At 44.2% G+C, this 14,004-nt stretch overlaps 2 protein-coding genes across 4 annotated transcripts in view; both read right to left on the bottom strand.

Annotated features, from left to right (window-relative positions):
* The window catches only part of CRMP1 (collapsin response mediator protein 1), a 74,335-nt gene extending 72,647 nt beyond the window's left edge, over positions 1 to 1,688 (bottom strand). For 2 of the 3 annotated variants that reach the window (XM_090035567.1, XM_090035568.1), the window contains exon 1: positions 926 to 1,688. In XM_090035567.1, coding sequence (XP_089891693.1) covers positions 926 to 1,297 — 372 coding nt within the window. In that variant the 5' untranslated portion in view covers positions 1,298 to 1,688. The remainder of the gene's footprint in view (positions 1 to 925) is intronic. The other variant, XM_090035566.1, reaches the window with a different exon arrangement.
* An 8,820-nt stretch (positions 1,689 to 10,508) lies between these two features.
* C2H4orf50 (chromosome 2 C4orf50 homolog) overlaps positions 10,509 to 14,004 on the bottom strand; it is a 170,355-nt gene continuing 166,859 nt past the window's right edge. The window contains exon 22 of the mRNA XM_090034492.1: positions 10,509 to 13,934. The gene's annotated coding sequence lies outside the window, so the exon portion shown is untranslated. The remainder of the gene's footprint in view (positions 13,935 to 14,004) is intronic.

The raw sequence follows: 14,004 nt of genomic DNA, 5'->3' as shown, positions 1-14,004 counted from the left end.
GAGAAGTGGGAAGAAAAGGCGTAGGGCTTTAAGGCTAAGGAAAAGCCGAGGGGTGACAAGGGACAGGCTGTTGTTTGCCGGGTGGGTGTGTGGGGGTGCGTACACACACATAGACAGAGGAAGTGGGGGTGCAAGGCCCACTGGTCCCCAGAGAAAAGGGAAGCGTAGCTCCATTTCCCGGACAAGCCGAGCCAAGCCCTGCCTGGCGGGCTGCGGAGCTGCCTCATTTTATGCCTCCGCTTTCCGTGCTGAGGCTGGCCCAGGCCCCCTCTGGGAGCTGCACCGCCGCCCGGCCCGGCCGCGGAGCCCCGTGTGCGTGTCGCTCCTCCCGGGGAGCTCGTGCCCGTCCCGGGAGATGCCCAGGGAGCAGTGGCTCCCCTGCGGCAGGTCGGGGCCGGGAGCCGGCGCTGCGGACGCGAGGACAGCGGTCGCCGCGCGGGGTGGGTCCCCCCGCCGCCCCGCCCGGACACCACGAGGGCAGGAGGGCGCCAGGTCGAGCGACACCAACTTCCAGCCAGAGGATCCCAATCACATGGCCGGGGGCGGGGAGCGGGAAAAGAGCCAGTGCCGGGGATCCGCCGCACACAGCCCGCACCACGCGTGCGGCTGCGGGGCATGCGTGTCAGTGGGTCTGTGCCGGGCAGCCAGCCCAACTCTGCCCGCACAGGCCTGAGCCGGCCCCCGGAGGAGCCCCTGCGCCCCTGGCACCCCCGGGGCCAGGCAGGGCGGCGATCGCTGCCCCCGTCCCCGCCCGGCGGTGGCGCCGCGTGTGCCGGAGCCGCCGCTGCCGCCGCTGGAGCCGGAGCTCCGGCTGCCGCGAGGCACGAATGACCGGTGGGAGCCGGAGCCATGAATGATGCCCCCCCCGCCCTCCTCCCTGCAGCGGCTCCGTGCTGATCCCCCACCCCCATCCTCTCCCTCCTACCTTCCCATTGTCCTGGCCCTGCAGCAGCTCCTTGCCCAGCGGGAACCTGATCTCCACGCCCGGGGTCTTGTCGTCGCGGTCCCCGGGGGAGCTGATCACGGAGCCCGAGACCTCGCTGACATCGCTGGCGGTCTCGCTGTAATTGTCCCCGCCATCCAGCATGTCGTGGCGGCTGCCGCTGCGCGGGGTCCGCGAGCCCTTCTTGCCCACGCTGTAGGCGTCGAAGTCGATGGTTTTGTTCTCGTAGGCGCCCTCCACGGCGGCGAACATGCCGCCGTACTTCTGCCGCGGGGTCTGCGCCGTGGTGCCCGGCCGCGCCAGGTACACGGGCAGGTCGTCCTCCTTGTTCCACGTCCTCTTCCTCTCGGCCATGCTCAGGGCAGCCGCCGCGGCCGGACCATGCAAGCGCGGCGGCGGGGCCGGGACCTCCCCTTCCTTCGCGCTCCTCTCCCCTCCCCCTCCCCCTCCCCCCAAAATATCCACGGGGGCTTCAGAAGAGCCGCGGGAGGATCAAGTACAAAGAGCAGCCCCGGAGGAGGGGACGCCGCTCCTCCTGCCCCGCGAGCTGGCCGCGCACGGGCGCAGGCTCCCCCGCCCGAGGGGGCGGGCACGGCCGGCAGCGCCTCCACCCGCCCCCGCAGGGCGCTCGGGGCAGCCCCCACGCGCGGGTCGCGGCTGCCGCAGGGCGGGGGGCGGCGGGAGACACGGCAGCACTCGGGCCTCTCGCCGCGCCGCCGAGCCCGCGTCCGCCTCCCTGTCCCCGCCAGCAGCCGGGACGCGGGCAGAGCCACCGCGCCGGCCCGCCCACGCCGGGGAGGCGGTGCCAGGCGGCCGCCCCGCCCCCGCCGCCTCGGAGCGGCCGCCCGCGGGGAGCTGTCCCTTCAGCACCCGCCGCTCCGCGGGGCACTCTTCCCGCAGGAGCTCTTGGGGCGACGTGGCTGACTGGACCAGCTGCGTCCCTGGGAGAAAGCTCGAGGAGCTTTCCGCTGCCAGGCGCTCTCCCGCGGGGCGCTGAAGCGAGCGGCGGTACCCGGAGAAACCCTTGCCTCAGAGGCTGAACACAGAGCACCGGTTTATCCCGGGACGACGACGTGATCCTGGGATGCTACGGACCCGCACAGCTCACTGGCCCACTTGAAGAACCTGCGAAGAAACACTTGGGCCTGGGAAAATAAAGGCTATTTGCAGTTAAGAATGGGAAGCCATGATCCCGGCCTGTTCTGATGAGTCAAAACAGGGACAATCAGCCCCACGCTGCACTCGTCCTCTGTTTTCAGTCAGAGGTCGCATCCAGCCCTGCAGGGATGTGCACTTGCAGTGGTACACATTACCGCACGGCCCAACCCTGAGTCGGTGCTTGGTTGCAGGGCATGCTGTCCCCCGCTGAGCAAACTGCCCAGCTCCTCCAGGCCCTCCAGCCAGGGAGAGCCGGGGCTGGGGCCAGCATGGTGCTGGTCCCAGCAGTCAGGTCCGGCAGCATGGAGGCCTGGCCAGCAGCATGGACAGCCCAGCCCCCATGTGTGATGGCACATGCTTGTTGTCTGTGTGCATTTATACCACTTTTATTTTCAGGTTTGTTTGTTTGGGGGTGGGGGGGTTGTTTCCAGGAAATCCTGGTAGCAAGTTTTGGCCCTGCATTTTAACATTCACTGCTTGTGGTTTGTAGCACCACAACAGTTTGTGGTGCTGCAAACCACACGTGTCTGCACATCTGGGTTGGGCCAGAGGCTAAGAACAGACAACCAGTTTGATTTTCATCTGAGCATTTTGTGCCGCCTCAGATCTAGACCATACACACAGCCAAACCCAGTGTCCCTCTTTAAGGACCTGTGAACTATCCATTTAACACTCTGCTTTGGAAAAATCATAGCTAATTTGATTGAATTGTCATTTAAGACTAGGGTGTAAACAGCTGGACTATGCCTGTTTTATTTACATATGGCGCTTTACGCAAGTTTTGCTCCATTTGCTACTTGTCTCTGCTGTGTCTACTTTTGTTCCAGAAACCAAAAGGAAGGGTACTGTGCTACCAGAAATCTTGCCTAAGTCTATCCCAACCATGCAGTTCAGCCAATAAAAGATATGGCCCAAAAACTCTTCTTCTCAGATGTGTGTGCACGCACACGTGCATACAACACACACTCCAATTATTTACAGATTTATATAACAACCATACATACGTCCCAGTGCACTCTTATACCAAGAAGTAATTAAATCTCACCTAATGCTATATTCTGATAAAGATTAAAAAAAACCCCTCTGACAATAGAAAAAAATATAAATCAATGAAAATGATTTATAGATTTGTAAGTTTGGGAAGGGTCTGAAAAGGTCACTGAGTTAACTCCCTGCACATTCCAGTGCCCTGTCCCTAAATCATCCCAGGCAGAGTATTTTTAAAACTATATTTCTGTAAGTATACATAGTTGTATATATACAGCATCTAGCATAAACTTTCCATCACACACCTTAAACCACGTTAAGAAACCTTGCACCTGTTACAGTAAATGCACCCACTTCCCTGCACCCCCGCACACCCACCCACTGCCCTTTCCCTAATCCAATCACAGTCCCTTAATCTAGATACCTATCCAATATCTTTGTGAAACCCCCTCTGAAGAAGATCCCACAGGTTTCTGAGGCAGTTTGTTTCAGTGTCCTATTGTATTCCAGTTAGGAAGATTTTCTTCAGATTGCTTTGCTGAAGTAAGCTCATTGGCACATGTTCTGCCACCTGTGGCAGAAAAGAAGAGTTTTCACCATCATTTTGACAGCCCCTCAACTAATTGAGAACTGCAATGATGCTCAGGCATCATGGTCTTTTCTCCAGTGAACCAACCTCTTTACCCACCTTTCTTCATGCATCTTGCATTCTCCTCTTCGTTGCCAGCATCTGGATCCTCTTCACCTGTAGGTGGAGTTTCTCTTATTTCTGAATTTCGATTACCAAAGCAAACTGGGGATTTATTTTCAAAGTAAGACCATCTGAGGAACTATCATCCTTTGATGACAGCTGGTTCAGGGATTCCAGATTTTCCTTCTGTTGGTATATTTCAAGTTCAGATGCTGGTTAAGAAAAATCAACTTAAAATAACGATGATTTCCTTTTTTTATATATAGAGTCCAAGCTGTCCTCCTACACTTTAAAATGTCCTTTGTGGAGTGCAAGTTGCCTAAAGAGTTTTCTCTGTTGTGCTATAGTAATATTTTGGAACAAAATGCAGCTGAGATAGATTAACTGACTAAGTGAAGCTGAAGCATCTAATCAATCACAAAAGCTAGTTATGGCTGCTATACAGTAAAACCATAGATATTATTACCATTCTGCAACAAACCACAGCACCTTTACGCTTGAATTGTCTGTAGCATATGGGTGGATTCCTGGAAGTCCACAGAATGAAAACAATGAAAAAAACCAAACATTATACTGGGCACAGGAAAAATTCTGGCACCAACAACGTGAATACTAGGGCCGTGCAAAATTTTGCCCAGTGTTTCATTTCAAAGCTGTTTTCATGCGTTTTGAACTTGAAACAGTGAAATTGAAATGAAACAAAGGCGTTCGAAACAGCTTCAAAACGAAACAAGGGCACTCGAAACATTTCCAAAGTTTCTAAATGTTTCGAGTTTCGAAGCCAGGCTTACTGGCTTCAGTGCTGGTCCCACCCTGCAGCAGCAGCCTCCTGTCATATGGCAGGTAGATTTGAGCCTATCCACACCAGGGGGGCTTCAGGGCTGTGCCAGACTCCTCCAGGGGTGCGGGCCCACGATCTGCCTGCCAGATGACAGGAGGCTGCTGCTGCCACCTACCACCTGCCCTCGGCAAATTAGCTCATGCAGGGACCTGCTCCTGCCCCGGGCCCTGCACAAACTGGTTTGCTCTGGGCACCACAGCCTCGAAGGGCTGGCTCCACTACAGGGGCAGGGCATATCAGCTCATGCGAGGGCCCTGCACCAGCTGACCTACCCTGAAAAATATCCACCTTTAGTCTCCTGAGCCTTTTAAACATCTGCCATTGTTGCTGTCTTCATCTTGGCAGTAACTTTCGGAGACTGGATCAGTTGCTAACATAACAAGGACTGAAAGGTTAGCCACTGATGGTGAGCTGATGATTGGCAACTCATGTAACAAAGGAGAAAGACAGTTTAACAGACTTTCCTACATTTTCAGAATCAACTAAGAGGCGTATTCTCCACTGATGTCCCATAAGATAGAACACACTATCAGTAAATTTTTCACTAGTTTGTCAGGAAAACATTTAGTTATTTCTAGGCTTTGCCTGATTAAATACCTCTCTTGTATTAAGGTATTGCTTTTTTTTATTATTTTGGGTAAACATCCACTGATATAGTTGAAAGAAGTCAGCATATTTCTCCAAGGAGTAATAAATCTCAACATTCAGTGAACTATGAAGTAAATGTGAAGTTACGTATATTCTGAATGTCTTCCTCATAGATATGAGGAAAGTTTCTCAGTTATATGACTAATTTTAAAATTGCTTAGGAATTCCTTTATTAACTGACACTTTAATAAAAAATTAACCCCAGGAAAAATAGATCATTGACAATAAGCCATTAGTGAAGAAAAAATCTTCACGTCTTCTGATTTGCTCATGAAGGAATAATATATTTTGCTGAATTAAGCTAAAGATGCTTACACATGTCATCTGATTGGTTTGCCTTTTTGATATACAGAAAAAAAACCTTTTTGATTAATGTCTTATTTTTCAGGAGAAGATGAAGCAGCAGGTTCTCTTGTCACTAATACATAATGCTGCTCTCGAATCTTTATAGACTATCATATATATTTAGAATATACATTTTAAATAGGAAATAACCACTGATACTTCAGAGGTAAAAATCAAGAACATGTGTTATACTCTTTCTTTGTTTTTTAATTAAAGTCCTTCTTAAGGTTCAAATGTTAGGAACTATGTTCTGTCTCTACATGCATGCTATACTGTTCACTGTAGTTGTAGATTTGTTGGACATCTTACAGAGCACAGGAGCAGACCAAACTGAGTTATAATCTGGTTCCCATTTGGCCCTCATTCTGTCTGGTTTGTCTAATAAAAGGGATAGTACAGAATCATAGAAACGTAGGGCTAGAAGGTCTCCAGGAGGTCACCCAATCCAATCCCCTGCTCAGGGTGGGGACATCCCTCACTAAACCATCCCAGACAAATGTTTGCTTATGCTACACTTAATATCCAGGGATGAAAATCCCACAGCTAATCTTTCCAGTGCTTAACCACATTCAAAATTAATAAGTTGTTACTAATATCTAACTTATATCTCCTTTTTGCAATTTGAACACATCACTTCTCATCTCATCTCTTATGGATGCAGAAAATAATTGATTGCCATTGTCTTCATCCTTTTCCTGTTTGAAGACTGTTATGAAATCCCTACTCTTTTCCAAATAATCTCAATCGTTCTAAACTTTTCTAGTCACCTAGTTGCTCTCCTCCAGACATTTCAAAATGTGTCTACATCATTCTGGGGGTGCAATGCCCAACATGGCACTTCAGGTAAGGCCTCACCAGTGCTGAACAGAAAGAAAGAATCACTTCCTGTGACTTGCATGTGGTGCTCCTCTTCACACAGCCCCCCATGCTTTTAGCTCTTTATCAACAATATTACATTGTTGACTTGGCTTGTAGTCTACTATAATTCCTAGATCTGTCTTGGCACTACAGCAACCTAGCCAATAGTTTCCCAATTTACATTTGATCATTTTAGCCACATTACTTTGCACTTGTCCATGTGGATTTCACCCTATTCATTTCAAACATTTTTTCAATTTATCAAATTATTCTGACTCCTTAACCTGTCCTCTAAAGTGTCTTACATCCATCCAGCTTGCTGTCACCATTCAAGTATATTGTCCAAATAATTAAAATATCGAACAGTTCCATGCCCAAAATACACACCTAGGAACCCCACTTGATAAGTCCCTTCCATTCTGACATTGAGCCATTGATGACTACTCTTTTAGTATAGTTATCCAATCAATTATGCAGCTCACCTGACAGTAGTTTTGTCTAGACTATTTCCATAGCTTGTTTATGAGAAGCTATGGGAGATGGCATCAAAAGCTAAATGATAGAGGAGGTATCCTACATGCACTGCTCTGAGCCTACTGTTTTGCCATAGAAGGAAATCAGGTTGGTTAGGCATGAATTGCTTTTGACAAATCTATGTGGACTATTACTTATCACCTTATTCTCTAGTCTGGGTTCTTACTAATTTAATCATGTATCATATGCTCCAGGACCTTTCCAAGTGTTGAATTTAGTGCTGACTGGTCTGTTATTTCCCACTTCTGAGTTCTGAAAGGTAAACCTAATTATGCTGCAATTATTTTAGCCAATTTCTTGAGTACTCTGAGATGAATCTCCCCATGTCCTACTGATTTCAAAATAGCTCAGGACTCTCCAACTAGTAACCTGCAGGCTGCATCCACAGGCTGAAAAATTAATCTGCAGCCCCTGGGCTCCCCCTGGAAGCTGCTACCTTACTGCTCCAGGTGATCCTGCACCCTGGGTCTCCAGGCTCCTGCTCCTTTCTCTGGCTTTCACATCCTGTCTCTGCCCCATGGGCTGGGCAGGATAGGGAAGGTTAACATAGTTCAGGACAGTTTACAGTGCCAGGGAGCCTGCAGCCAGGGAGGTGTTGGGGAGGGGGGCACTCATTTGTACATGCTATCTGCCTACACGGTACTGTGGGAGCTTGCAGCCAGGGAGGTGATGGGAACTATTGTCCCTGAGTGTGGCCCCACTGTGCATGGCACCCAGCTGTTAAGAATCTGGACAGCCTTGATCTGATTTATCCTAGTCATTTCCATTTTCTTCTTTCCCTATTCCAGGGTTCATACCTACTCCCCTGTCCTTTTACACTTACCGTGCTCATTTGACAGATGACCATTTTTAGAAGACTGACATTTAAGAAAAAAAGGCATTAAAGGTTTCAGTCTTCTCTACCTTGCATTTTAGCTGTTCTCTCCCATTCACCAGGGGAACCTTATTTACCTAGATCTCTGCTTTATTTTTAATATATTTACAGAATGCTTTTTGTTGTCTTTTATATCCCTATCCAGCTCTACATAAATTTGTGGCTTGCCCTTCCTGAATCTGTCCCTGCATACTTGTACTCTACACTCTCATATTCATGTTTAGCAGTATTTTATGTTTTTTGAGTGTGCATCTTTGGGATTGAAAAGAAGACTATGCACTTACCTAGAGTATAAAGTTGTTCAAATTTGATATAAGCAATGCCCATTAAGTACAAAATAACCCAACTCAACTAGTGTTAGTGCTGTGGTATCATCAGCCCCAAAGCTGATGAGCTCTTTTGTTACCATGACTTCTTCATGATGACATGACAGTAACTGTCGTAAGAAATGACTTGGACATAAACCCTTTCACTATAAGAACTGGAGTGAAGCAAAGGTGTGTGATTACACCAACACCCTTTTTCCTCCGTATTGCAGGTATTCTGCATCTCAGTGCTAATAGACTTTCATCTGGAGTCAACATCCTATACTGTATGGATGGGAACCTCTTTTAATATCATACAGTTAGTTACAAATGCAAGATAACCAACAACTCCAATACAGATCCTCAATATGCTGATGATTATGTTGTGTGCACCCACTCAACTGAAGACCTCCAGGTCACTCGATTGCTTCTGTGAAGTATACAAAATGCTTGGATTCATCGTCAACTTCACAGAAACAAAGACACTTTATTCAACTCACCCCAACCAAACATCTGCTCCTCTACATATTGCAATTAAACAGCAGTCCTTGGGGAATGTTAAGCATTTCCCTTATGTGGGTAGTGGCCTCCCCCCACAAAAAAAATATATATATATAAATGATGATATTCAACACTGGATACAAATTGCCATTGCTACCTTTGGAAATCTCCAAAATTGTGTCTTCAGTTATCACGACACTCAAGCATCTCACCAGTTTTAACCTTAAGACTTTTCATCAATGAGGTTGAAATTTATGGTCTTAAATCCAACGTAGTGGTGCTACATGCCTAATATTGGCTGAATGGATAGGGATGAATTTTGCTGTTCAGGGAACTGGAAATTATGTTTAGATTACAAGATTTTTAAGTCTCCTTTGACATGTCCTTGCTACATGCTCATGATTTAGCACAGCATAGCAGAGATATAACTGGACAGCTCTGTGCTCTGGTTTGGCCAGCACGTGGGGCAGCATCCTCAGCCAGGCTATCAGAGGCTGCTTTTTTGTGCCCTTCCATACCCTGCAAGGCCAGTGTGCCCCTTCCTTATGCTACCGCAGCACAGGATGGAAATGATGGTATTGCTTTGACATTAAAAAAATCTTAAAACCAGATCCCAGTTTGGCAAAAACTTAGGAACATGTTTAGTTTTTTGTGCAGTGCAAAGCCCCATCTTATGAAGTCTCACCTTGCTGTCACAATACATCAAAACCAGCATAAAAAGACTTTGCAGGATTGAAATTTTATCCCTGCAAGTGCAGCAAAATTAAATTATCCATGTTGCTTCCTGCCAAAATTAACTAATGATTTCATGTTTTATTTACTCTCTTCCTTCAGAAGCTCCTCCAACACCACTTAGAATGAATGATAAATTAAATGTTATGAAGAAAGTTTTTAATTTAAAATATGCATACATTTTAATGTACAAAATTATACAAATTATACATTTAACTAACATAGAAAAATACATCTTGTTAACAAGATAAAAGGTCAACCTATTTTACATAATTGAAGTGATAGTTACAAATCTGTGATAATCATAAAGTAGACTTTGTGGCTGCATCACATCTCTGTAACCTTTCTCATTACATTGCAAATCAATACATATGTACATTAGATTACATGATGGAAATATCCTAAAGTGAAATCAATTGCTAAAAAAAAAAAACCAATATGATTCCAATGTAAGAGACCAAAATGATAGTGGTATCTTTCATGTCATTGAAGTTGAATCAACCAGCTTTTCCATGTGAACCCCAGTTGCATGGGTTCACAAACAAGGCTTCAAGCTTTGTGCATTTATTTACAAAAATAAAAGGTCCATCTGTTACTCATGGCAAAGAAATATCAAGCCATGAAGCCTAAGATTTTTGTGCATTCTTTGACACCTTTCCAAACTGGTCCCTAACTATCAGTGACTCAAAGACTCCTCTTAACTTCACACAGTCTAATGGCTGGAAAGCAGCTAGCTACATGAGGATTTAGCTCAAGGCTGGATTCCTGGCTATTTTGTGCATTCAAGGCTTTCAATTTCAGCTAGGTCCCAAGAGATGTGAAAATACCTCTCTTTCCAATGAAAACAAAAATGCTTACTATAAGTCTATATTTCTTAATTTAATGTACACGGGGTCTTTAAAATTTAAAATGGAAGCCAGAAGCCTTATTCATAAACAACCACTAAAAACCTGCTCCATGCTGAATTTTGACATATACACTGGGAGCCAAGGAGCGAGATCTGTTATTATTTACACATTTCCCAAATGTCTTCTTTTTTTTTTTATTTGCAACAAGCAAACTAGAAGACACCCCACTTTCAAAAGCTTCATTTTTGCAGATCTGTGCCAAGAGTTGCTGAACCCTTAGTGCATAAGGAGTGAGATTCACCCTGAGTGAAGGGTTCATACAACACCACTTAAGTTTTTTAATTAATTGTGAACATGGTCTTTGCACAGGAATAAATGTCCCCTAATGTACACTAATCTCTTTCTCTTGTTTTTTACATAAAGAACAAATCAAGATAGTTCAGAAACAATGATGTTTGGAAACCAGCTGCTGCATATGCACAGGAATCTCTCTCATTGGAATTTATATTTGCATATTCATATTAACATTGTGCACATTAAATAGTGAAACAAAAGTGAACAGAGAATAGCATCACAGATAACAAAAACTCCAAATCAAGCCAGACCTCTATAATCTCATTAGCTCTCTCCCCCTCTTTCCACGTGTTGCTTCTGATGTGCATAGGAACTAATTCAGAGTGCATGATACTTATGTATCATATAAGCCAAGCAAAGGATAGGTAAAATCTTGGCCTCATTGCAGTCAGCAAGAGTTTGCCTTTCACTTCCAGAGGGCCAGGATTTCACCAAACTTATTAGAACCCACTTGAATTTATTTTGTCATTTTTGCTTGACCTTTCCTAGTTGACAGACAATGATTTATGACAAATTCTAGTGGAAAAAATATATTTAGAATTTAGTTTTGCTTGTGTCCCCTTAGGACACAGCAGTAAATTTTGTTACCTAATACATGTACAGAGGCAAAAACACCTGGTCATAATACCATGACTACTGTTTCTAAATACAAATATGCTTGGAGGCCAAGGCACACTATATTTTAAAGGAACTCTGCTGAAGCAGGAAAGAGGTCTGAAACAAGTTACTATAATCCTAAGGTCTAGTTCCCCTCTGCCTCCTTAAGGCACTAAAGGATTTCCAAAGGATTAGCTACAAAATCTAACATGCACATTTTCCCCGCCACTGTACATTTTAAATACTAAAATCCTTCTTCTATCTGCTAGAAATACAGGTAGATTTGTTAAATAAAATTGAATAAATTCCACTTTTTAAAAGGCCACAGGACAAAAAACAACTATGCCTGAAGGGGAGGTTTATTTGAGCGTGTGAAATATTTCCCAGCCAATTGTATTATTCTAAATTGAATATGATTATCACACAGTGATTCAATCATTTTACTGTCAGCATCTGCTATCTATGTTGGTGTAAAACAACAGATTTCTAGTTTTTAAGGTGTTATAAGAAGCACTGGCTGTCTACAAACATTATTATAAGCTACAGTTTACTATTACTTTTCTTAATTTTACTATTACTCCCAATGCTCTACATGGCAAAGCATAAGCAGATAAGCAAACTGAGAAATAAACCACCTTCTATATGCAAGCCTGTCCATTTTGTTAATTATAAGGGAAAATAAAAGGGTATTTACAAAGGAGTCCTTCATAGCAGCATCATAACATTAATAATAATAATTTTGGTCAGAAAATATTGTGCATATAAAGCAAATGAAACAAAGAGCACAGTTTTGCATTCTTATAAGTAGTTTATCAGATCTATTTACACAAGAAAAACTACACCTTCACATACACTGGTAGGAAGTTCTTTTTCCGTTATACTTGACTTGACTATATCACACACCCAAACAGGTCAGCCTACTGAAAAGAGGTAAAAAAAATATTCCCTTACTCTTGCAAAAAGCTGTCCGAGTGAAAGTGTACTGATGGACGGAACTGATTTTATAATAAACTAGTCAATTTTTGTATGCTCACCATAAGGCATTTGAAAATGAATAGTTATGCTCCCTGTTTCAACCACAAACTAACCTTAAAAGCTTTGCTGCTTTAATATAACAATTTGAGGTAAAGTTGCAGTTTTAGTTTCCTATCTTCTGACATATGGAATGCATCTAGTAGTCTACCAGTTTCATGTATTGATAGGCTTTTATAATGTTGGAAGACCATTTTAATATTAGGGGGTGGTAAAACTTAAGTACAATGATTGTGGTATGCATCACAAAAGGAATAAACCACACTTTATAGTCCTTAGACTAATCACTTTTAAAATGAAGCAAATGGCTGAAAGCCCAAGATATTATAAAATGGACAGGTTCACTATCAACATTTAGAAGTCATTGTGAGAGATTAGTCACAAATACTTGGAGAGTTGCAGGATATGTCTTAGTTTAACACTTAAGTCAAAAGTGAGAATAGGGTCTAATTGTTTGAATGCTTTGAAAATGATATCTATTTTGTTCCTTGTGAGGTGCACACTATGCAACTAGAAAGAAACCTACACACACAAAACAGCAACAACACTGATTTATTTTAAGAGTGCTAACCACTAGATAAATTGTAAATGTTACCAAGCCAATTCACAGCTACTGCTAATCATAATCTAGAAATGTACATAAAACTAATCTGACATTGGGGTTTCTCATTTTATTAGAATTGTGCCTCCTTTCAAAGAATTACTGGGGGGGACTAAGCACTGTAAATATCAGCATATTTAAAGGTTAGCAACATTAAAAAATTAAATAAATGCTAGCTTGCCAAAAAGGTACTGAAACTGACACAATAAGGTGGAGTTAGTTAAATCAGTGTCCAGTTCTGCTCCCATTGAGGTCAATGGGAGTGGTCATTGACTTCAGCTAGAACATGCCCCAAGCCCTTAATTAAATGAGAATGTAAACTCTCGTATGCACTCTTTCATTCAAGTCTGGAGGAAGTACATGTGTAACCCACATACCTACAGATGCAAACAAATGTTTGGACCTGCAAATAGGTACATAAGCGTGACAATATAGGAGTGCATTTGAGATATGTAAATGTTGAGTTCTTCATGCTTTATTATACACTCATAGGACCCACCCCGCCCCCTGCACCATTCACCAATTAACTTAAATGTGAGTAGTCAAACTGAAATTTAGTGGGGCTATTCCTCTGGTGGAAGTTACTTACTCAAGGACACAATCTACCAAAGGTCTGAGTGCTTCCTGGTGTGTGATGACCTCAGTTGCCACTTACTCCGGTTGAAGGTAGAGATAAACTTACATAGTGCCACTTTCCTCAGAGCTGTTAAGCATCCTCTACTCCCATCAAAATAAGTGGGATGTAAAGTAGCTCAAGGCCCTCAGGAGTGCTTAGTGCCTTAGAAGATGGAGGTACACAAACAACCATACACACACACACACACACACACACACACACACAAATTGCCATTTGTACAAAAAGCATTATAATGTTAAGGTTATATTTAAAAAATAATGTTGGGTTAGTTTGCATCACCCATTTCTACTCATTCCAGTCCAGAGGGAAAGTCACTGCAGAAATTCAGTGTGGCTTCTCAGCATTTTCTGTAATGAAGCAACTATGACAAGGACCAGGTTACAAGCACTCTGCATTATTCCTTCAGCATGGTATTGCTTTTTCCACTGTGTGTCTGAGACATTCTTTCCTAGACAAAGAGAAAGAAAATAGAGGGAAAGGTGACTGTAATTCTATAAAATAAAAGAAGTATCTAGATT

Source organism: Crocodylus siamensis, chromosome 2, assembly GCF_052110815.1.
Source record: "Crocodylus siamensis isolate JL-2025a chromosome 2, ASM5211081v1, whole genome shotgun sequence".
Taxonomy (NCBI): domain Eukaryota; kingdom Metazoa; phylum Chordata; order Crocodylia; family Crocodylidae; genus Crocodylus; species Crocodylus siamensis.
This window is presented reverse-complemented; position numbering and strand designations above follow the sequence as displayed.